This window comes from Pholcus phalangioides, unplaced genomic scaffold (genome assembly GCF_987345545.1).
Source record: "Pholcus phalangioides strain wild (caught in Gottingen) unplaced genomic scaffold, Ppha-v1.0 ptg000015l_1, whole genome shotgun sequence".
Classification (NCBI taxonomy): Eukaryota; Metazoa; Arthropoda; class Arachnida; order Araneae; family Pholcidae; genus Pholcus; species Pholcus phalangioides.
Window position 1 is genome coordinate 45,843,749 of NW_028301608.1, and position 26,901 is coordinate 45,870,649.

The 26,901-nt window shown below is 33.5% G+C and overlaps 1 protein-coding gene across 1 annotated transcript in view; it reads right to left on the reverse strand.

The window, feature by feature from the left end:
• Positions 1–396: 396 nt before the first annotated feature.
• The window catches only part of LOC149076097 (brain-specific homeobox protein homolog), a 37,566-nt gene continuing 11,061 nt past the window's right edge, over positions 397–26,901 (reverse strand). Inside the window, exons 2-3 of the mRNA XM_089245491.1 lie at positions 16,393–16,577; positions 397–959 (exon numbers count right to left, since the gene is read on the reverse strand). Of these exons, the coding sequence (XP_089101617.1) occupies positions 762–959; positions 16,393–16,577 (383 nt within the window). The 3' untranslated portion in view covers positions 397–761. The remainder of the gene's footprint in view (positions 960–16,392; positions 16,578–26,901) is intronic.

Genomic DNA, 26,901 nt, shown 5'->3' on the forward strand with positions numbered 1-26,901 from the left:
TGCATAAGAGGAAAGTCGCTTCACTTTGAAAAAAAAATACGTAGAATAAAAAATAAACCATATTATAAAAATCGTAAGATCATAAGCTTGGAAGTATAAAGAGTTTTAAAATAAAATCAAAGCTATTTCCATCAAAAAAAAATTGACAAATTTTTAATGATACTGGGAGAATTTTCTGATTTAAAAAGCTTGAAGTGAGTTCCTAACTGTAAATAGGAAATTAAGTATAAATTAGAAATACAATAGTTTGCATTCTAAACAAATTCTTTTAAAAGGAAAAAAATGCAGCAAAAATTGGATACAATACTTGTTTTTATATTTGTCTGAGAATTTGACAATATCAAGTAATACAACTCATACAATTTCTTTAATAAGTTTCTATCAATTGATGCGTTGTGAAATTTCAACCGGGCATTTATGAATGAAACAATCGAATCGTTTATATTAGTTCTTCTTTCAAATTCACTCACGTGCATTCATTATGTACACTACGTCTCGTTCTCAAAATCACTACTACTTCTGAAAGTTAGTCGTTAAACATTCATTTCCGATGCAGGAAAAATGTTATGAAGCAAAAAAACTGGAAAAATTTACTTTCTGTTCTTTTGCAGTTTCCAGTTCAAATTCCGTCATTTCTCGATTGAAGAAAATTGCATTTCGTAGCCGAAGTTATCGAAGTAGTCACTTCTCCTTCTTGCTACATCGTTGCAATAAGTTTCAGCTTTGCTTTCCACTGTATCAGGCCAAGCCGAGTGGCCTAGTCATTGTTCTCCTTCGCCTACAACGTCTACGTCTGGTTCAGGGAAGCTGTCGTCTTCGCTTCTACCGACCAAACTATGCATATCATCCGAAAGTCTCCCAGGAGTCCTCCTATTCGGATCATTATGTTTCGAGTCCTCTGTCACCTTCCTCATCTGTTTCTTGTGTTTCATTCGGCGGTTTTGGAACCATGTTTTGACCTGTTTTTTTTAGAAATAAACAAACAGAATTCAGTTTTTGAAAATTTTAAGCTATCGTATTTACTCGCGTATATAGGACGAGGTTTTCATTCAGTTTTCACTGCTTCAATAACCTAAGTCGTCATATATGCACGAGCGAATATTAAACAAAAAATATCACTAAAAGACAAAAAAAAGTAAAGGAAAAATTGGAATCGATGTAAGTAATTACTCAAGAATTAACAAAAATTTCGACTGATCGAAAATGATATTTCGGGATTTATTGAAAATTCAATAATCAGAGAGTGAAGTAATTGAAAATTTGAAAATTAATCAATAAAAAAATCGAAAATTAATCGATAAAAAAAATCGAAAATTAATCAATAAAAAAATCGAAAATCGATCGATAAAAAAATCGAAAATTGATTGATAAAAATATCAAAAATTTATCGATAAAATAATCGAAAACTAATGAGAGAGAGAGAGAGAGAGAGATTGAATTCACTAAAATTCAATTTTACTCCTCCAAATTTCACTGAGGAGCTAAAATAATCCTTCCAATTTTTTTTGAAATCTAGTAATTTATTTTTCATGAAAAATATTCCCCTCTTTTTACAAATTACCTTCAAAATTTTGGGGAGGAGTGAAAATAATCTTCAATTTTTTTTTTTTTTTTTTTTCGGATAATTTTGGCTTGAATTACGTCTCCCTGCATTTGCGTCATCTTGCACTAAAAATCTTAGTACTATCAGTACTAAGTAATCTTATCTATCATCTGTGAATACACGAAATGATGAATTTGAATTAATAAATTTAGTTATTAATTATTTTTCTCTCTAAAATCATGTCTTGTATTATATGCGACATCATCCTATATGCGAGTAAATACGGTAATTATATTTACCTTTCGGCGCCGTTAAGTTAAATGTGATAAATCCGGTTATTATGCTAAATTGCCGAGCATTTTGGTGAGTTTGATCAATTTCCCTAAATTAATCACGTTTACCGGCGATTATGAACAGTACACAATCGTCTTTGGTAAATATAATAAATGCTAAAAAATTATCACATTTTCGGCAATTATGCATAATGCCCAAGCGTCGCGTCGTTAGTGAGCATGATAAATCGTAATACATGATAATTTATACATGCATTGTATCATTATAATTTATCAGGGGCACTTTCGTAAAACTTTTTATCATTAAATCGGGGGCTGATACTACATTCATCACACATACTAGACTCATTTGGATTTTTTTTGTTAATAAATTCAGCAATTACACGAAGATATTATGCATAATCACAGATAAAAGCGATAAGTTTCAAGTATTTTTCAAATTTACCTATGACCAGTGGCGGATTTAAGTAGGTCGAGGCCTCCGGAGTAAAAGAGAATATTGGGTCCCTTAAATTAGAAAATAATGTTAATTTTGGATCTTGAGGGGCCCTTTAGAAGTCGGGGCAACGGGCGCGCGCCAGGTGCGCCCGTTGTTAAATCCGTCTCTGCCAACGACACTTGGTTAATATACACTATCACCGCTAAAAGTGATAACGTTTTCAGCATTTATCCAATTTACCAACAACGGATGGGTATTATGCATATTCACCGGTAAAAGTGATACATTTATCACACTTACCAAGACGATTGGTAAGTATGCATAATGCATAGTGTATAATAACCGATTTATTACATTTACCGTAACATATACAGTAAAAGTCGGCTATAACGAGTATGGCTTATAACGACAATCTCGCTATAACGAGTGATTTCCCGTTGATTGTCAAAGAGCTAATGTTACAAAAAACATCCACTTATAACGAGAAGTCCGTTATAACGACAATTTTCCCGCAACTGAAAGCTGTCGTTATAATGGACTCTACTATATATGTTGGACGCATTTAACATACATTGAAATTTATTTAATCACCTATATGCCATCATGTTGGAAAATTATCTCTCGTATGTCACGTTGTTCATGTCACACACATTGCATATTTTCTCTTCCACAAGAAATCTACTGCACTGCTGATAGTAAAAACATTTGAACAACAACGAAAGGTTTCATTTCGTTTAAATGTTTACAGTGGAGCTGATGTACTTCGGAGAAAGCGTCTGGTTGCAAAATCTATTCTACACTCGTAGTAGCTATCAGCCATGGAATACTATGAACACGCGTGATTTTTCTAAGAGCCAAACTTGTTTACGAAGCATAGTTATTAACAATTTCACGGCTGATACGTGAATGTGATTTAATTATATTAATTAATTATATCATTTGTGATTGTTACAAAATTGTATTACAGTGAAACCTCGTTACAACGATACTCTGCGGACCAAGAAAAAAAATCGTTGTAGAGTAGTTATACTTCAGTTATATCGAGAGATAGCGTTATCATCAGGCACCTTTAAATTTATGCTGTTGTTGGCACCTCTTCTAAATTAGCGTTCTTAGTAACAATAGAAAATGCATTTGTTAGCGTTTTTTCACAGCAAAAAATTGTGATTGATTTATTGATGAATAAAATTCAGTTAGTTGTTTAAAACAATAAAATAATTTACTCCACAACACTTTCGTATACTACACAGAAAGTAGGTTCACGGCAACTTCATACTTTATCAACACTTTCGGAGGATAGTTAGAGCAAAATACCGATGCGCTATTAGATACCTTCGAAAGACAAAAACTGGTGAAGATTTTAAAAATGCATTATATGTGCTTTTGATGGAAATATAAAAAATATCGTTGTAACAGTTTCGAAATCTCGTAAAAAAATATCGTTATAGAGGATTTATCGGAGTAAAAGTATATCGTTTTATCGAGAAGAGTTTAACATTAGAATAAGGCAATTCCAAACAATATATAAAAAAATATCGTTTTAGAGGGATTTCTCGTTGCAGCGAGGTTTCAATGTATCTATTTCTCGCTCTAGTAAAATGTTTGGGATCTATATAGAAGTATGTTTCTCTCTCTCTCTCTCGAACTCCAAGTGAATATTTTTTTTAGATTCCAAAAGAAAAATTCAAAAAAATTACTTTTTTTAAATCATTAATTTTTTTAATATGCCTATAATAATGTGAGTTACTATTGGTGGTTTTCAAAGATTGGATCCATAGACCCTTAGGGGAAACAATCACTAATGGCTTCTTGAGCTTGCGTAAATTGAAGTTAAAGCAGATACATAACATAGGCCTATACATAGAAATACTGTGTGTCTGCAACATCAATATATGTTTAGGTGGCGTAAAGTTTTGTAGAGAATATAGAATAATTTTGGAATACTGACCTTTTTTGCAATTAATATACTATTTTGAGACTACAAGGAACTATAATAATTTGTGTAGAAACGTATAAACAGAATCATATTCTGAAATATTGCGCGATTCACTCTGTGGTTAATCGGAAAAAATATTTCAATACCATCTGATGAGGAAAGCGCAAACATATTCTACATTAAATATAATTTTATACGCAATTGGAAGATGATGTGCTTAATGTATTCCAAAAACATTTTTTTTTTTTTTCATTTTTGTCAGGAAATAACAAAAAATCTTGATTTTACGAGTAACTGCTTTCCTGATTACAACTAATTTCTGGAATTTTTCACTTATATTAATTTAATTAGACTATATTTTTTTATCATAGATGTTTTTTCATGCAATAATCGTCTTATTATCTTTTAGTATAAATTTTAACAATTAGAATGACAACAAAAAATCAAAACTTTTTACATACATAACTCGACAAACTTCAGGGTAAAATAAATATAAACACTTTGCTTATCTCAACATGATTTGATTGATACGTATACTTTCTAGTTAGCACTCAACCCCCCCCCCACCCACCCCCTCCCAACAATCATAAAGACGCTTTATTAATCATTTTCCAAATCCGTCTCAAATGCTGACGTATTTAGAATGCCCAAACCAAAGATTTATGCTAGGAGGACCTCGGAAGGCCCGTGTATTCCCCTAGACGATAAACAATCAGAAATATTTTTAAATATCTTCATAAAACAATTAAAATATCGAAAGAAAATACCTTTATATGCTATCTTAATAAATTTCTGTTGGTTTAAACGGCTTTTCTAAGGTTAATTTGATATTCGTTTCGCACTCCTTACCCAAAACCCGGTGTGTTCTGTTCAATGGTGCATCCTGCGCACGCCCCTGTTTTTGATACACTGGGTAAAAAACCCTTTATTAACTAATTGATTCAGTAAAAAGCCAAAATAACAACATTCAAGAGTATTTTTCGGCTCAGCACTATAACAAGCAAGCACATAACAGTTTAAGAAAACCTCACGTTAGATTCACAACACGTGCACACTCATTCCAACATGTACCAATTCGTTAGAAGTTCTGCAGACGAATATGGACGAAGTGCATGAGTGGTTTAATAGTAATATTTATCGGATTTTCAACCAGCTCTCTTCGGTAAATTATAGGTTTACCGGTTTCCTTGGGCTTATCTATATATATATATATATATATATATATATATATATATATATATATATATATATATATATATATATATATATATATATATATATAGATTTAGTTTCTATTTTCTCAATCCACACTAAAACCGGATTTTTGTAATACGACGAAAATTTCATTCCTTTTAATCAAATAGATTACATACAGAAAAATTTATGTGGTAAATAATTTTGAGATCTTAACGACTACATTTAAAGTAATTGCAGTAGGTTTTTTTTATAAGACTTTTAGACAAATTCTGTCCATAGCTCTAATATCAGAATCATTATTTTCTAAAATCTCACAAATGAGCAAAGGGAGGGACGGATAAAGACAATGAGACACAGAGAAAGAGATAATGAGAAATCTCGTCATGTGTCTCACCGAATCGGCAGGAATAAATTATTTCACGAATTAAGACTTTTGCTCGTTAACTTAGGAATGAGCTAATGAACCTAGCCCCGGGCTCTCGCTTCGCACCATTCGACTGAACGGCTCTCTTCTCCTCAAACCACAAGCAGCTAAGAACGAAGGCAGGCATCGAACCCGAATCCTTACGCGGTGATTAACGCTGTGACGATGAACAGAGAGAGAGAGATTACGTGTTGGATTACGAGCACATTCGTCTGTAAGTTGAGTATTGCAGGTAGAAACGATGGAAAGGGCGAAATGTGTCACTTAATTGCTCCCGCATCCCGGCCATTTCGTCGTTAAGTCTTTCTCATTTGTAGAAATAACGAGGCTCTCTCTCTCTCTCTCTCTCTTATGTAACAGAAAGAAAATTCTCTCCACCGCAATTACTGTTAAAAGGTTTCATTCGTATCACGTTCTGCTCTTGTTTGTTTGTTTTTTTTTTTTTTTTTTTTTTTTTTTTTTTTTTTTTTTTTTTTTTGTTTCTTCATCTTCTCTCATTTCCGATGGCCTTTATTTAAATTTCCTATGAAAATAATTAAAATGTATCTCAAATTATGTTACCCAACCTATGTGCAGATATTCCAGTATGGGTTCTATAGGTATTCACATTCAATATACTCTAATAACTTCTCAGAAAAAAATATTAGATTTGTGATAACTTAATATGCTCTGGAACGTGTGATGACTGAGGCTCGGATTTTTATGACACATGCCATATTTTTTTATTACAGGTCATACTTTGGGCATTTTCTACTATTTTAAGCCTTTTTGACCGATCGGACATATTTTAGTAATTTACAGGCAATAGATATTTTTTGTGGTCATTTGTATCCACTGAGCTATATAGAAACTGGAGTGAAGACTCCCTATACAATAACAAGGATGTGCGCGAGCCGATGCGGGGGAACACAAAAGTGAGCGTGACGGACCGGAGTAGGCAAAACATTGCCGATTTCAGTACGTAAACTATGGGGAAACTTCCATCTTCAGTAATTTTTTCCGTTGTTTTCATATAATTTATTAGTATAGTTGTCCATCTGCACGTATAGAAATGGTGATATCGTGTTCTGCCTATAATTGCACCAACCGATGAGGAAAATTAAAGGAAGATGGAAATAAACTTCGGTTTTTCACAAGTTAAGTGCGCACGGGGTTTTATATTATATAACGTCTTATATAAACTTTTAAAAAAATAGTATTTTTCTTGAACGAAAGTATTTATATATTATATATATACATAGTTATTGGCCAAAATGTGAAAAAAAATAACGGAATGTATAGGTCTCGTATTTTGTAATGCCCCATTGCTTTAACACGTTCAGGGAATGTTTTGCCTACTTCGCTCCAAAAGGGTAGATACGCGCGCAAATGGTTAGGTATATTTAGGGTTACCAGATTCGAAAACTGAGAAAGGAGGACGCCTGCGAGCGCATTCTCAGTAAAGTCACTTTTCGTAAATTTCACAATAGATGACGCCACTATTCTGCCCACAACAATAATTTTAATGGCCACAACAATAATTTCTCCCCAAATCTAAAACGGAACTGCTAAAAAAACCAGAAACAGAAAACATTCCGGGAATTTCGGCGGCTCTTGCGGAATGTATGTGGGGACGAAACACAAAACAATCATATCAATTAAGAACAATATGTTTCAAAATAAGAAAAAAATTTCCCCCAGAAAAAAAAAAAATTCCAGAACCAGAAAATGAGGACAAAAGGGTGAATTTTCCGAACCCTATGAGGATGATTGAAATGACATTGAAAAGGAGGACATGTCCTCTTAAAAGAGGACCGTTGGTAACCCTAGGTATATTAAGTATCAGTTAGGTATAGGCATGCACACACTTTCGGCACCAATCACTTACCGCTGAAAGGAGGTAAAACTATAGCGAACTGCCTGCCCAATGACGTATACCGGAGTTGTGCTCGGTTTAAAAAAAAGAGAAGGACCGATTATACCACCGATTGTGATTGTATCTTATTTTATTAAACATGAAAGTTCCAGCACAAAACCGATTTAGTGTGCGGCACCATTGCAGTTCAGCTTCACGATACAATCAACGAGATTGCAGTAATCATACGTCTACTTTCTTACAAGCCTTCTTCCAATATTGCTACATCTGGTAATTTTTCACGAATTTTAAAATCGTTTTTTGCCTAGTAATTTCTATAAATATTTACAAGAAGAAACTGAACAGTTTTTTTTTTTAATCTGGAAGCTTTTTTTGTAACTGCGTCTCTAAAAAATTAAGTGGGATTCCAGAGCTTACGAAAGGCCAGTTATTACGCATAAAGTAGGCGTGGTTTCATTTGCATTTGATAAGAGAATTTTAATTGCAAAGCTAAAGAGCGACCATTTTCTTTTTTTTCTTTTTTTTGGTTTATTTTTCAACTTAATAAGATAAGAAAAACAATAACTGAAAAAGAAATAAAATAACGGAAATAAATATTATAAGGCACATTGTTATGTTTTTTAGGTCATAAATGATTACATATTTCTAAGATCTTTAGGTCATAAAAATCTGAGCCGTAATGATGATCAATTCGTAATGAGAATGACTGCTACATTACCGATTAAAGCATTAAATTACAATAACTAACGTAATCATTCATTTTAATGTTCTAGATCAGGGGTACACAACCTCTGGCCCGTGAGCAAAATGCGGCCCGCAAAGAGGTTCCAACCGACCAACGAAAGGTGTTTCTGTAAAAAAGCATCAATGCACATAACACGATAAATGCCTAGGCTGACCACATTTCCTTCATAAAAGTACGTGATATAGCGATGCATATGGGTTATTGCTATTAATTGCAAAAATATATTCGAGGGCAAATAAAGCTGCCAGTTAGAGAGAAAGGTGTCAAAGACGGATATGTAATTACCAGTTTGAGCTAAGAAAACTGTAAAAGGCAAGTGAAGGTACCAATTTCAGCAAAAAAAATTGTCAAAGGCAAGTTGCTAATACCAGACAAAGAAAATTGTCAAAGCAAATAAGATTTCCCAATAAAATCTGAAAAAATTGAAAAAATACAATTAAAAGTGCCAGTTTCAGCCAAAACATTTGTCAAAGGCAAAAAACAAAGTTTCCACTTACAGCAAAAAAAATTGTCAAAGGCAGGGAAGATGCCAACTCAAGTAAAGGCCAAAAAAAGTTTAAAAAGCAATTAAAATTGGCCAAATATTGAAAAAATTACTGAGAAATTGCGAATGGCGGGAATAGAGGGCTCCTACTTGTCATGAGTCATGATGGATGAAAATTTAATTCACCAAGACCAATTTGACAAATTTATATACCAAGATAGCGTATATATTCGTCAAATATGGGACATAATTATATTGGATGAATATGACTAATTAATTCTGATGTAGTCACAATTATCATATATTAATTATCAATATAATAATCTATAAGTCATGAAAATAATCGTAATTTTTGATTTCGAAAGTTAGAGATCTTTGAAAATAAAGATAAAAACGGGGCACTCATATATATAATAGAAATTGGGAGAACCAAAATTACGGGAATGTCTCCTAAAATACGAGTCATAGAGTCACCCAAGTCATATACAAGGTTTATGGCCCGCGAATAACAGAATCACCGCGTATTTAGCTCGCGGACTTGAAAGATTGTGCACCCATGATTATAAAACACAGCTCGAAATGTGTGTGTCCGGTATACTGTTCTGATATTCACTGTTCTCGGAGCACAAAAGAAGTGGCTAATTTTCCGCAAGACAATTATAGCAACCCTTAAGGAGAAATAATTGATTCAATAATAATAATGATAACAGTTTGCATTAACTCTGTTCATAATTCATTTGAATTTAATACCTTGGTATATCCGTAAGTGTGAAAAGAAGCACAATATAATCAGTGCACGCCACTTAATGTGATCACATCGAGACTCGGGGGTTTCTACTAACAATAACCAATTGATAACTACAGAGTGATTATAATCAAAGTCCCCGTACTCTGAGTAGTTTTTCTCAGAAACAGCTAATCCGAATACAGACAAATTTTTAGGATATCTCAATGAAACCATGGGGAGAGAGAGATTTGTGAAACAAAAAATATAGTTCAATTTTTGATCACCAGGTGAAAGAATGGCGCTTTTTATTTCATTTTACCAAGGTGTATATACTTATAGATAGCGTATATACCAAGTTTCAATGGAATACGTCCCCCCGAACGGGCGCTACATAGGTCCAAGTAGTTTCAGTATATTGACACTACTCCGACCTTAGTAGCTCCGTAACGGAGAACCTATTCCATTGAAGCTTTGTATATACGCTATATGGGTCGAGTGGGGTGGGATTCAATAAAAAACGCCACTTTTCACCTGGTGATCGAAAATTGAACTATTTTTTATATTTCATAAATATCTCTTCCCCATGGTCTCATTAAGATATCCTAAAAATTCCGTTATATTCGGATAAGCAGTTTTTGAGAAAAACTACCCAGAGTACACGCGAAGACTAATTATAATCCCCCTGTAGATCGGAAAAAAAACTGGTCGTAAGCACGTTTCCATACGTATGTTCCGTTCTGTCGAACATGACGTATGGAAACGGGACAACTGCATTTCTCTTTCCCACATAACAGGTTTCCTTATGTTCAACCATGAATTTTTTCTCAGTTCTGAAAAGGACTTTTTCCTCTTTAAGCTTAAGATCTTTTTCTTTATTCAGAAAGTGTGACGAATTCAAATGAACTGTCTAATGTGCATTGTGGATTACGATACTTTCCATTACAATACGTTTTATATTGCATGGTACTTACTATAAATTCCCTTGGGAAAATCTTCTGGCCGAGGAACTGTGAATGTGGTCAGTTGAGAGAAACTGACCATGAACTGAAGAAAGGGAGTTTTTTTTATCTTACACACCTGATCATTATGAGAAAGAAATTGCAAAAGAAGCGCTACACGTGCATGAATCACAGAGGCTATTACGGCCGTATTAGGACATTGTGAATCGAGTACGGAAATTTTTTGTTAACAATGGAGCCTTCTGACCCCTTGTAAATTGATAACGGTAACTTTAACTCATACGGAAGAAATGAGTCTGGTTCAAACTTAAATTCAAAATATGAGAAAATAAAAAAATTTCGACGACAATAAAGTATCATAAAAATCAAAGTCCTGATCATTATAAACGAACTTTTTCTCATGTTATGATATTAGTCCGTTCCGTACTTCATGAAAAGAATATCAATACCCGAATGAAAACATTATATTATTATTCTAATAAGCATCGTCGTCTGTGTAAAAGCATTATAGGACTGTATACGGGGTGATTACGTAATTTCCTTTGTCGCCTTTTACTGGCGAACCTTTGATCATGGAGACATATTTCCAATTTAAAAAACTATCCGAGTAACGTATAGCACTCAGTTACATCACTCACTCATGTTGCGAGGGGTTGTATAGTTAACAAAAATAAAAAGAATAACTTATTATATAGATAAGTCAAAAACTCAATTATTAACCCAAGAAAGTTATTGCCCTGCCTTTTCTGAGGTCAATAAAAAAAACACCCGTGTTTCTAAGAGCAATATTCACTGAGGTATTTGGTTTGAATAATCGGAGAAAAGTTGGTGAAGAACAGCAAAAAGTAACGGACAACGCTTCTTTTCCTCATTTATGTTGTTCTTCATAATTAAAAAATTTATCGGCGAATATTGCACTCAGAAACGTGTAATTTTCTTTGTTGTCCTCAAGACAGACTGGGCAAAAACTTCCTAATTTTGTTTTTGAGGACATTGTGCTCATAAAAAAAGTTTATTTTCTTATTTTAATAACTATGCATCCCCTTGCAACATGAATGACGTACCTGAGCTCTGCACGTTATTCGGATACTTTTTCTAACTGGAAATATGTCTCTAAGATCAACGATTTACCAGTAAAATGAGGCAAGGGGAATTAAGTATAATCACCATATTCAATTTATGTAGTATATAATAAGTTATATTATAAAAATTCTATATAATTTTATAACATATTCATATTATATTTTATTTCTTTCCACACTCACGAATATGAATACCGGTATATTCTAAGACTATATGGAATTTATAGTACGTTATTCACACACACACACACAGAATTTTAATTTTTTTTCTACGTCACAAAATAATCATTAATTAATTATTATTGTTGTACGTATAAAATCTTTGAGCCTCGTGGCATATTTTTCTAACAAGTGCGATTTCCAAGTACAAAAGTTTTTGGAATAATTTCAAAGTAGTCCGTGGCTATCGGTAATTTTTCGTTTACATATTGAATTAAATTTTCTTATGCTGTCGATTATTGTGTGAATATTAGCCACCATTCCTTTCATCTTTACTTCTAAAATCGATGTTTCTTTCATCCTCATTCTTGGAAATGAAAATACGAAAAAAAGTCTCGCAACTAAAAACACTGAAATAATTATTGTTCCGATTATTATACCGCATGACCAGTTCTCGTATAAATGTGGAAAAATAATTAAATATTTTACTTAACATTTAATCTTCAATTAAAAAATATATAGAATGCTCGCATTAATACTAGAATTTTCTAATTAATAGTTCATAAATGTTTGGTAAAACAGTGTTAGAGAGAAATTAAAAACCAAACTGCCACCATAAGCTGATTAAAAAAAAGTTAATATCTTAAGCGGCACCAGAAATTATAATTGATTTTTTTTTTCTTTTTCAATCTTTAATTTTCCATGATGTTCATCAGTAATAAAAACTCATTATCTCTCGGAAATTGCTTATTAATGTTCGAACTATAACGCCCTTCTAAATTAAGAGAACTGATAATAATGGTTTTTTTAAGGGGAGGACATCAAACGTGAAATCAACTCTCTCTGAACGTTTCATGTGAATTTCCGAATTATATTTCCTTTTAAAAAAAATTTTACTTGCAGTTTGTTCTCATGATGATCCAGCAAATTGAAACTTGAAAGAAATTTATTCGATTTTTTTATAAATTGTGAATTTCAATTTCAAATTTGTTGGAGGTGGGGGTTTTTTTTGTAAAAGTTTTGTTTCTATATATTCTATGAACTCATCATGAAGTTTCAAAACTTGTAAACTTAAATTATGGTAACAAATTGCAATTCTATTTATTTCTTTACAATAAGTAAATCAAACTATGTCCCAATTCATTTTTCGTAAAAGTTCATTCTTTTTGTTCCCGGGCATCCCAAAGTGATTTGGAAATGGTTATTATAGGCTGCGCATGTGTCTAATACATGACGGGAAGAACCCTCCCCCGTCTTAGGCTTGCATAATCGGTGCTCAATGGAATAAATTCAACTTTCAGGCTTTTAAAGCAAACTTTGTTTGAATATTCAACGCACCGTTGTTAGCGCCCCGCTAATTCCGAAACATCGTAATTTATATACATGGCATCTTTCAAATGGGCAAACCCACAATTTTTGTTTACCCATCATTTTCAGAGTTGGCATTTCCTTTTCCATCAATGTATATTAAAATAATACTAATTTTTAGTCCTGAACATATAGTCATTTTGAAATTTCATTTAGTTTTTTAACGGCATATATTCAACCTTTCAAACGGCGTTGACGAGATATCTCGCCTTGTTAAAAGCCTCCTATTCTAGCATTTACGAGATTAGATATTTTTAAAGTTGATTTCAAATCAACTAGGAAAAGAAAATCAATCTCAAGAGAGGACGATCACCAGCCGAAAAAACACAAGATTGACCCGACCGATGATTGAAAAAAGTCAAGAATCGTCGGACCAAAAAAAAATAATAATCCCACCACATCAGAGACCATAACCACATCAGAGAGGTGCAAGGAATAACAAAGAACCTCAATACTAGTGATTCCATTCAACAGAAAGATACATACGTTTATGGGACAGCGAGAAAAAGCAGCGTAAATTAGAAGCTTTTAGGTCAGGCCAATATTGTGTATATTCTTTAGAATTTATTTTTAACCGCATCGCTCATATGCGATTGGTGAGGAATTTGGATGATCGCTGTTTGACGAATCGACGATAAATGCGATAAAAGTTTTGATAACTTTGTTCTAACGTAATGGCATGTTAGAAAAACAGAGATGAGGAAAACAGTATATAACTATACTCTCTTATCTATAATACTTACAGATGAGAGATAGTAAATATGAAAAATATTTCTCTTTCACCCCCACCTACCTGTTTTCTTTCCCCTCTTATGTACATGTATACAGTACAACCTATTTCACCTTAGAAGTTTTATCCTCCTCATCAAGGAGATGAAAAGAACTACTTCATTTATATGATTGCAATAAAGTTTTGTGGTGGTGAGGAGAGAGGAAAGAAGACAGATAGACTTGTTTGAGTTTATTCCACTGGCGTTTGGACGCAATATTACGTCCTTGATCATAAAGTGGTCAAGTACTACTATAACGCGAGAATCTCTGTGCATGCACGGACAAGTTATTAATCTGTTTTTGTGTAACATGCCAAGGTTTTTCTCATATTACAACTGAATAAATACACCTTGTCTTAGCTTATACTTTTAATTCTGACCATTGCTCAGCAAAGTGATGAGCAATGATACGCCATAAATCAGTGGTCCTCAAATTTTTTAAGCGTGATCCCCCCCCCCATCACAAAAGTTTTATCGGTGACTCCCCTACATTTTGTGCCCAACATGTCCAGTTTTCTGTGGGCAGTGGGCATTTCTGATTTTTCGCTGAGCGCATTCATTAGCGGCAAATTTACACTCAATAAATAAATACATTTAATGAACTCTGCAGCACTTTTCGGGACAATTGTGCTCATCTCGATTTCTGTTTGCATAATCAATAATAACCGAAATCAAATTATTTTGCAATATTTAGTCGACAGAATTGTTTTATTATGAAATTCCAAACTATCCACTTGTTTTGAATCCTATGAAAATCCTAACCGAAAGGTGACCAGTCCATATTCCAAGGAACTTCCAACTGAAAGATCACCGCCAGAATCCTGTGGACATAGTTTCACTTATTTTAGCTAATCATTTAGCTTGTAACACAATTGTTTCCACGCCAAACAGTAGGCTCAGGAACACTCTGAGTTTATAGGCTAACATCATTGAAACTAAAGAACGCAGAAAGCTTTCTGCTAACTGGATGTCTTTCATTTCTTCACCAAAGAGCTAGTCATAAACGAGAAACTAGCGTCATTAGTTGTTCATAATCTAAAAAGAGCGTAGACATTTTCCCTTTATATTCACATAAAACTCACCATATTATGTTTTTAATTTTTTTTAAATATAATTTTGAAATCAGAAGATTCTCTCTCTCTCTCTCTCTTTCTGAGTGCAAGTATTAACCTGCGTCCGAGTGGTGCAGTGGTGAGATGCTCGTCTTCCTCCATGAAGGCTACTATCAGGATACTATATAAGTACAATATTTGTATCATTGGGTTGAGTTTACTGCAGTTAAAAAAAGGCAATTTGTGAATGAGTGTTGTTGTATAACTTTTAATATTTTAATGGGGGGTTTTCCATGATCACTTTACTGAATCTTCGACAATTCAGCGCCGACGATTCAGCGCAACGACTGTGTTTGGTAATAACTGTGTTAAGTAAATAACAATTCTCTTCCCATTTTTTCTAAACGTAGAACTGGCATACGTACCTTCAAAATGCTTTGAAATGATTTTGAAAATAAGATATGGTTGGAATTTTCTGACACAGGGATATGTCGTCGTCATACAAAATATATTGAACATATCGAATCGTCCCTGAAGGATACTACAGAGACAATCAAAAAGATTTACATGATATTGTGAATTATTTCGAAGGCATCTTTATTGGAAAGCCGACATCAGGAAATCGTAGGAGTGATCCAAAATTTGCTATAGAACTATGGAATCAGTTCGACGCCACTATTGACGGCTTTGCAAACCAATGATATTGAGGGCTGGCATAATTCGTTCAGTAGCACTGTTGAAGTCCATCATCCCAATCTTCTGTAGCTTAGTGGTGAGAGCACTCGTCCGGCAAACGAGGGGCCCAGGTTCGACTCCCGGTCGCGATGTGTTTTTATAGACCTGAGTTGCGATCTGTTTGAATTGAATGTGAATATTATTTAGAAATTCATAACAGCTCTGCAGAAAGAGGGAAAAACTAAAGTGTCTGGAAAAAGGGGGAATTGTTATTTACAAAACGCAAGTCACACTGCGCTTAATCGTCAGAGCTGAATTGTCTCGCAGTAAACTGTCGTGACGTCGTTTTTCTCTTTACTCTGTAATTCAGAGCTATAACTAGAATTTTTGTCCATGTTAAATCGGATTTTCTTCACACAATTCTGATTTTCTTTTTCTTTTTCACACATATTTGCACATCCAATTGCTTACGCAGGCATCACTCGGTGTATTCTAACTTCAAAAGGGTATCTTTACTAACACACAGAACATTCAATTGGTGTTGCTGAAGCTATAAACATAAGAATGCTTCCAGTTTTATGAATTTCCGTCAGTTTCGATCAAAACGTATCTAAGCATTCTCTCAAAAGCTCTGATTCTGAACAAAATTTTATGCGCTAAATGACTGTGCGAAAAAGGGGTTACCTGTGTCTCAGAGAGGCTCAAAGCAGTCGCAAGTTCCAGCCTTTCAGGGGTCGAAAGGTACCTCTGGGCCTCGAACCTTTTTTCTAGGCCGTGAAGTTGCTGGTCGCTGAAAACCGTGCGAGCCTTCCGCCTCCGGCAAGGTTTCCCTCCGTCCGATGGGAATAAGGGACCGGGAAACGGAATTCCTAGAAAATATACAATAAAGAAGAAAAATCCTGAGAATATAAATTGATTGATAATAATTTCTTGCATCATACTCTTGATACCCTTGGGTTGAAAATACAACAGTCTTGGAAGAAAAATACAATAACAATAAAACAACAATTTTTAGGGAGACTCTCGAAAGCTCCTCCCTCAAAACTTCAAACGCTTCGTGTTGAAAACGTAACGAAACATAAAAACATATTTAACCGAACAACACACCAGGTACTCTTGGTAAGAAAAGGGAGTCTGCAAATTCCACGGGGATGATAACAACAAAAATGAGAAAAATCTAACAAAATATATAAATTCAGAATTTCACAAAAAAAAAAATTCATTTAAATTCCCATTCTCTAGTAAAAATAACATCAGAAATTGGGGCGAAAATCCAATATCGGGAAGAGTATTCACCTGTTTATACGAATGTTTCTTGTTTGTTATTAGCTATATTGAATGTTTTTTATACTTATATACAGTACGTGCTTTCTGTACATTTTTTACCTTAGGGAGATGAATACGTTCTTACATCGTATTCCTGAAGGATTCTCTTCATTATTCATTTCATTAAAAATGTATATCTTTCATAAAGAAAGCAAAAGATTTTGATTTTTTTTTTTTTAGATTTAGCTTCAATAATTTTTATTAAAACCAGATTAAATTTTCTTATTAAGGGACTTTTTTTGGTACTTAATGAATGTAACGAGATATAATTTAGAGAGTAATCTCTAAATGTGATCTGGGATAATGAATCGTTTTGTGTTTTAATTTCATAACATGTGTTGTAAATATTTGAGAAAAATAGTGAATGGTTTTTTATTTATTATAAATTAGTTAGAAAAATTTGTTATTGACAGAAATTAATGATTTTTTTTTATTAGAATTCTTTTATTACGTGTGAGTAAATTGAATTAGAGAAGCTGAAAATATTTTTTATAATGATACACATACACATATGCTAGATTATTTTTCTAACATTCTGTAATTTATATTCAATCAAACCATAAAAAAATAAGTATCAGAAAGAGAAAATTTTATAAATATTGTAATTTATACTGTACTAGCTATAATACCCGGCGCTGCCCGGGTTTTCTTCAATGAGGCTTTTTTGGATCACGTGATATCTCCCTCTCTTTTTCTTGAGGGACATACAAACCGTGTCCAAGTTAACCAATATGGCGACCTGCGCGATTCATGAAATAAACAAATCTAGAATTACACAGAAACGTAGAAATGAATATATATTTTTATTTTTTTAAGGGGCGCTAGGTATTTCGATTCCCCCCCCCCTTGAACTTCAAGTTATCCTGTTCCAGCTTCCAAAAATCCTTAGTTAAAGCTGTGGAATTTTTTCGATGCACTTTTCACGGGCTCATAACTAATTTTAAAATATCCTAACCCACATGAATTTATGCAAATAAATATCAAAAGAGACAATATGGAGACATTAATTTTCATACTTGAGAAGATATAAATGAAATCAATGATATTGCTCGAATATCCAACTCAAAAGTATAGGTTTGGCTAATTACTTCATATTTAATCTCCTGGGCTTCGTATATCTCTAAGCGAACTGAATATTTCAAAAATCGAGAATTCAATACAATTTTTAAAAAAATCGACAATTTTAGCACTGATTTCTATGAGGATCACCCTTTTCCTGACTCTCAAAGCGATGCTGATGATGATTATGACGTCTATTCAAAAAGCCTCATTACTGAGAGTATATTGAAAATGTGGCAAACCATTATAAAGGCATAAACTATTATACATATACTAACAGGATTAAAGAAGTGACAAACCGTTGTAAAGGCATATACACGTCTGAAACGCATTGCTAGGGAACCACGGTAACCAAAGTAAACGTTCGGAAAGTGATTGTTGAGGCCCAAAAACCATTGTTGCCGGACAGTTTTTTGCCCATTTGGGGCATTTGCCCTGGTCTGACGAAATTTTAAAGTAGCCTATCGTTCAAGTCGGGTCGCATTTGGTATATATGCAAAATTTGGCGACGATCGATCTAAAATTGTAGATTTGTATAGAGAACATACACACACACAGACACACAGACACACAGAAAATCAATTTTATATATATATAGAGATAGATAACTATTTTTAGTTATGATGAATAATTCATGATTGAGTTCGTTTATAATACGAATTCACGTACTTATAAATGACCTTCGTTTTCGAACATTTTTATAACCTTCCTTGTGGTTCGCTATTGAGATGCATTAGAAATTTTAAGTTTTTCATGAGCCCTTAAATGAGAAATTCGGTTAATACAATCATGTTTTTTGGAATTGGTGTAAGGAAATTTTTAGAAAAATTTCAGACGAGCTAGCATCAGTATAATTTTCTTTGAAAAAAATCCATTTTTTTATAAGCATACGATATTTCGTAATTTCTGGAATAAACACGGAATATTCGCTAGAAAATATTTCCTAATAAATCTGAATCTGATCAAAATAGTTATATTGTACGTAAATATAGTATTTCTAGACTATTTCTTGATACAATCTCAAACTAGTCAGTAAACACAATTTTTTTCTTTTACTATGATGTAGTGAGGAGTTTCCGAACTAGCATCCACACGGGAATTTTATTGCAAAAAATTTTAGAAAATTCTACTTTTTAAATTGCTCGTAACTCCAGTGATTCCGCATAATCGCTGATATTATGCATAATAAATTCACAGTGACCATTTTGGTCACTGTGAATTTATCAGGTTCGATAAGTTTTATGAATTTAGCCCTTTCACCAGTGATTATGTATAATACCCAGCTCGTATTGATAAATATGGTAAATCATCAATGAATTATTTGAATTTGCCGGCCTTTTTACTCAAACTTCAGCTTGGGATAGTGGATTCGATCGGTGATGTTCATTATGTTTAAAAAAGTTGATAAATGTGAAGGACGATAACATTGCAAGACTGATAATGATTTATACGTTTTGTATTATAACACTTATTTTCATTTATTTTAATTTCAATGCCAAAATAAGTGTCGTGCACCAATCACGTACGGAAGTAACGGATAAGTGGTTGAATTTAACAGTGACATTTCCACATGAAATCTTTAATGGCCAGGGGATAACGCATAATCACCAGTAAAAATGATAAATTTAGGAAAATTTATCAAACTCACAGAGACGATTAGTGATTTTGCATAATAACCTCGTCGCTCCGGAGATATGCAGCTCATTTTTAACAGTTTTAAATGGTTTTAAAATGATTCTCTTTTTTTAAGTTGAGGCCTGATTTACACATACGTGTACCTAACTCAAATGATCCAAGTAAAGATGCTGACCCAAATTAATTATTTAATTACAGTATTATTATTTTTTCTATTTAAAGGGTATTTTGACATACAATAAACACAAATCGATCAAAAAAACATTTTTTTAACAGTCAGTGCTAAGAGGATAACCTGGGATTATAAATAATCACCGATTTGTCGCCTTTACCTTAACAAATACATTGATTACGGTACTATATTATATGTTTAAAATTTTCATCAATTCAAAATGTCATTTATTTCTAAATATCTATTCTTAAACAGGTTTTTTTATGACTAATGGCTTATACGAACACTGTATTACAAGTTATAAGGCACAATAAATATCAATAACATAAACAAATTATATATATATTGATATATATTGAGAAAAGTATGTGAGTCCTTCACCGAGGGGTTGGAGCACCAACCACTCGGTCAACCTCTCGGTGAGTATAAAAAAAAGGCTGCCGCGTTTGGAATTGGCAATAAATTGTAGGTCCCGGTCTAATTGACCCTCGTGTGCAAAAAAATTACAGTGATGCGACAAAAAAAATGAAAATTATATTATGCATATTGGCAAATAAAAATAAATAAAATACATAATGAATATATAAATAAATAAACGCGTTAAATTTCAAGTATTAATCATATTCAACAACGAGGCTTAGGTTATGCATAATCTCCAGTAAAAGTTATAACTTTTTTTTGTATTTATATCAAACTTACCAAGACGATTGGTAAGACGATGAATAATAACCGGTGATTGTGTGTAATAACGCATTTATCACATTTACCGTAACGTATGTGATTTATAAAAGTTGAGGATGTATATTCGCAAACCATTCAATAAAAATTTATTAAGATGTTCCATGAACAAAATTTTCCATTGAATTGATCAAAATGAAATTTAAAGAAAATTTTATCGAGCTTCTGGTTATTTTTCTTTCCCGTACCAGCATGCGTATCCGATAATATCCGACTCCATCTTATAGTTAGATATATCTGTACGCCATAAACTTCAGAGTCCAATCCCTCGTTGAATTGGTTATTATATGACATCGATATCGATTTGCATTTCATAAAATTTTTAAAACAATATATTTTACCCGTACTTATCTTATATGTAAATTTGAAAAAAAAATCATGTACTTGTATATCAATGCATATAGATGCATAACAGGACGGAGGGAAGGATTTTTACCCCGGATATGAGCAATCGAAATCCTAAGCCCACGTTTAATGCTTATAAGACGCGTACTTATCAGTATTACTCGTATTGGAACATCCGACGGAAAATGTCCAAAAATGGTGCTTCCCCCGGAGCTGGGTTTTTCTTATAGATATATTATGTACATACATACATAACAAAGCAGATTCCGATAGTTCAGAACTGTGTCTTCTTTTCTCTCGCTATCATCCACGAGAAACGAAAAAAGAACGCGGTGCACAAAATCGCTGATCATTAAGCGCGTAATGCCGGTCTCTTGAGGGTTTGATCCTTTGCTCGTTTGGCTATCAGGCACAAAACCAAATGTAAATATATTTTTTTTCCTTTTACTGAGATTTATTTTATTTTCTTATAAATATATTCAAAAAATGAGCAAATAAATATGTAGTCGGGGCGGGGGAAGGAAGCTTATAGTGTCTGTGTGTGAATCGGGATTGGTTTTCTTTTCCATTCTCGGAAGTTCCACGGAAAAGGCTCTTATTAATATTTAGGGTGGAGAAGAAAGTCCCTATAACAACCTGATAGCCACCATCAAATGAAACTGCTTATGAGAATATAATGAGCACGTCAGCTCGAAATAATAATCAAAAAATAAAGAAGCAATAACATGGAAGACAATGAAAAATTTCCTTTTTATCGTTTCCCGTGTAAACGATGACTCCATAATTCTCGTCCCTTATTTAAATTTTGATGAGGTAGATTTTCTTATAAGTACATGCATATGAATAATTTCCTTGCAAATCGTACTTAAGAAGCATGGCATTATGCTAATTGACTCCCATTTATTTTATTTTCCTTTACGGAAAAATTCTTTCCTGGGAATCAAAATGTTGAATTTTGATTTTTCCTACTTCTCTTTTACCAATTATTTATGTTTGCCTAGATTTACATGAAAGTGAAATCCAGATTTAGTTTCACATCAGTTTTTTTCCTATTCTTTTATTGGTTATTCTATATCGCCTCATTAGTTCCAAAATTTCTCGTTTTTGAGCCGTAATTACCGATGTTGTTACAAGCAGTTTATGGAGATTCAAAAAGGAAAACTTAATTTCCAATGTTTAATGAAATGTAAATTTCCAAATAATGAGAACATTAATGCGGGTAATTAAAAACATATACGTTTATAAAATGGTTAAGAGACCTATAAGTATGTTTCATATTATGATTAATCTGAGATCCCTGAATGCTCTAATTGTATGCCAACTTAACCCTCTATTGTTCAACTTCATAAAGACGCACCGGAAAAGAAATTTTACAAACACGGATGTAAATTAAGCCCCAGCAGTAAATTAAGCCCCCAACCTGTATTGTTAGCATATTTTTTGATTTAAAAAATGTATCAAAACATCAATTTAATTCATTAGCGTGGAATTTTTAACCAGTTACAATGGCCAATTAAGGGTAAAATACGTATTTTTACTTTATTTCACTTTTATCTGTAAACGGATAAAATCCTGGTTGTGTGTTTTCTTGAATTTTATTCCTTATCTTCTCAATATGGCGCGATTGTATAAATTTCTGAACACGACAATGCATCAATTCTTTCTAGATTTAAAAAAAGTATTGTACTTATATTGCGTACTTTGTATTGAAATGACAGTAAAAGATATACTTTTAAAGTACCGAAACAATTGGGGGGAAATGGTATGGCAGGTTCTTTTTTTTTTTTTTTTTTTGACTGTCTTTGTCATGTACAGTGAAATCTCACTACAACGATATCCCTCTATATAATAATAAAACCCTCTGCAACACGATATTTTTGGACCCTTGCTATACTCTAATGTTAAACTCCTCTTGATACAACGATATCCTTTACTACGATATATCTCCCCTCTATAACGATATTTTTTTGAGGTAAAGATGTTTCTGTGGAGATTTTCAAACCGCTGCAGAAGATATTTTATTATATTTCACTCTTTCACTCAAAATCAGCTTAAATATATTTTTAAATTCTCAACCGGTGTTCGTTCTATCGAGGGTGTTTAATATGATCAATATTTTGCACTGTCTACCGTCCAAATGTGATAATAAAGTTGTCTTGTGGCAACTTTCTGTGTATAATACACAAATATGTTGTGCGGGGAACTAGAAGTTGAAACAACTAACCGAAATGTATTAATCAACTAATCAATTAGAATATTTTGCCGCGAATAAATAGGGTGTTTTATCAATAAATTTAACATTTATACACACTTTTCCTTGTACAATTTTTATTTCAGCACAACATGTTCAACATGATGGCCATAATTTTCAGCTACCAACTGAAATCACAAGATGGCATGCTGCACAGTAGTCCTGTACCGCTACTGCAGAAACGGGTTTTCTTCATCTTCCGGGACGAGTAGATAACGATCCCCGTTTATTCACAAATTCCATTATCATTTTTCGGAGGTTCTTAACATTGATTGAACCTTTTGTGTAATTCCCTTCAAAGTCCGAAATTTCCGTAGAGCAGCTACTGCGGAATCAGCGTTTTGGTAAAACTATTTTACTAACAAAGCGAGGTCTCATAAATTTTAGGTCATTTTGAGTAGCAAGCACATTAAAAACAAAATCTTCGCGAATGTTTCCAGGTTTCACAACAGCTGTTGCGTGACTTCGAAAAATACTTTCATGTGTACTACAGAGTTTCAAAGTAATATATTGGAACTTTTTTTTTTCACTGAAAGAAATTCCTATTCCCTTTATTAAGTGATCCACAAAATTTCCCAGCTTTCTGATGACTGGTTTCGGCTGTAGGCAGCTTTGAGAAAGGATTCTTTAATTATGGACACCCTGTATGTTCAAAAAGTCCGAGTCATTTGAGTCGTCAATCTAAAGCAAAATTTGAGTTTTTTTCCCGGCTTCGAACAATAAAAAATGTTAAGAACCAAAAACTCTTAATGTAGGTATCGATTTTGGAATCCCCCTTGATGGACATCATTTTATTACCGTTATCAAAACAAATTGATTTATGTTAGGAATTTTTTGTTGTGTGTGTGTGACATCGCTTAGATTTTAGCGATCTTAAAAGCGTCACTAGAGAAAATGTATGAAAATTTTTTAGCGTAAGTTCAAAAAAAAATACTCATTGAAATTACTTCGTACTCTCTCTCACTACCTATATCAATTTATTCTTCTAATTTATTGATAATTTGCTATGACAATCAATACCTATTTATTTGGATGCCAAAGCTATTATATAGGGTGTTTCATAGCATATACGTTAATGGTGATAGAAAATAACTTAGAAAAGCACAAATCACCATATACGCCGCGCCCGAAACTCAAGTGCTAAAGGGCGCTTCTCAACACTACATTGACGGTGTTGGTGGCTGCAGTTTTAAGCAGATGCTGTGATGTCTGCGTAATTGGAAGTTTTTCTTTAAATTCATCGATATGTCCTTTCATTCTGAGTATGTCTATTTTGTTACTTATCATGTCATGGCCAGCACCTTCAGCGCTTAACCACTCTAGTTCCGGGCATGGGTTGTTCAGTGATTTGTGCTTGTCTTTATGTGTTCCATCACACTTTAACGTATGCGGTACGAATTCTGAAGCTGTTTGCTCGGACATACACTTCGCTGAACTCTTGAAGAAGATAGTTCCATTCACACCAGTAAAGATTCAAAGTAGTCACTCAAAGGGGTTTTCTTGAACATCATTTCATGATCCACACTGGAGAATGAATATTTAACGCGATCATTCTCGTACATTCCCTGTGATGATCTTGTCCACATCCCAGCGCGATTGCCCTCCCCCTTCCCATTCAACATGATGTATGTTCTTTGGAGTCCACAGATGGTTTGTACACCAACATTTTCATACGCCTCGAGAAGAAGTCCACATCGGAATTAAGTCGAAAAACACAACAATACGTTTATCGAGCATGTCTTTTTTCCTGATACCGTCGTCATTTGTTATAACGACCTTTCATTCCATGAGAAATAGACATTATATAGGAAGGTCGTTATATCGAAGGTTGAACAGGAACAGCATTTTAAGAGAATTTATATTTGGGCGGAATAAAAACAGTTTCTTATTTACTTGTTGCAACGTTAGCAGTTGCAGTGAAAATTCATTTGGTTAGACAACAATAATAATAAAATTATAATGAGTTACTTGCCCCGATATAGCGATTAATAGAATTGTGATAATTAATAATTACATGCATGCATACCTATGTACCAAAGTTTCCCCCCCCCTCCCCGATATCGAGGGTCAATATCAAACACAATTTTGGCAAACAAAAAAAAACAAATTTTGCATATTTTTTTTCAAGAATGAGGCGAGGCAGAACTGAGTTCGGACGTAATGTTGGATTGAATGGTCTTTGTGGGTCGTTATACTGGCTGAAGAATAACATTAAATAAATATGAAAATATTTTAGACTTGTGGTATCTGTCTAATTATTGAACAGTCCCAATAACGCGTCGTCTTTGTAATGAGCGGTGACTGTATTTTTTTTTATTTTTGCCCTATAAGCCGCCTGGTAGTCCAGTGGTTAGGGAGCTAGGTTCTGACTGTGCAGGTCTGGGTTCCAATCGCGGTTCGGGCATGGATGTCTACTAACACTAGCAAATTCCCTGGACAGATCGTAAAGATCTCTTGGGAATACGTGCTGATCACACTGATAAAAAAAAGTCTATCGGGAACCCACATAAAACACTAATTATTTGGACATCAATCCAAACGCTTCTTCATTTATTCGAATGGTCTTCGTAGGTCATTATATTGAATGAAAAATAATGTGGGATGAATAGTAAAAAAATAAGGACGCATCACGTACCAGTAGTTATAATAGTATCAATAACTCATGATCGTTATAACAAGTGTATACTATACTATGAGTAAAATGTGGACGTAGGCTCCATGGCAAACGTTATTCATCTTGATGTGTAACTTCATCCACTTATTCATTTAATCTTGATTTTGTGCGTGGATGTGTGAGTGGTTAATTTTACCTCGCATAATACATTGAGTCTTACGTAAGTAAAATTATTAGTTTGTACTCCACTGCAGTGCCGTAACTAGGCAGGTGCAACAGGTGCACCCGCACAGTGTCCACTTAAAAGGGGGGGGGGGCAGAATGTTCTTGAATGAGCCATTCTCTAGGCGCAGAAGGGGGTCTAAATGCAAATTCTTGCACAGGGGGCACAGGAACGGCTGATTATTGCTTATCACTGCTCCATTGTATTACTCACAGTCGATCAAATTAACAGTCTGAAATGGAAATTTTTCTAGCAATTTGAATTAATAGGAAAATTGCGTATTTGCGTCGCCTTGAAATAAGTTGGAAGCAACGCAATTCAGTTGCTTCGAGAACTTCCCAAACGAAATCAATCGAATTTAAAAGATTTAGTGAATTATTTCCTACATACACACACGCATGATCATTCAGCGATGTAATACTCTGATTCAGTTGAAAACAACCCCACGCTGTATGTTTCGAAAAGGATTTCAACGCATCATCACAATATACAGTCGAACATTTCTCGTTAAAATTCATCTTACAAAGATTATAAAAGCTTTCTTATTATACAGTATGCTAAATTTTAAATTAATAAATGCCAGAATTTCATAGATTTAACGATATTTATTATGAATTTTACTTATAACTTACAGTTGCGCTCATAGCATTTTATGATCAATATCATAAGCGAATTTCGTGACATGTATCTAGTTGGTCCCTTAAGGCGAAAACAAAACATATATTCATTATTTAATGGGAAAAATTTGGAATTATACCCTTATACATGAAGAATATTTAGAACGTGCTTTTGCAACATTGAGTCCGTATTTAAATAGCTAAACTTTTGTT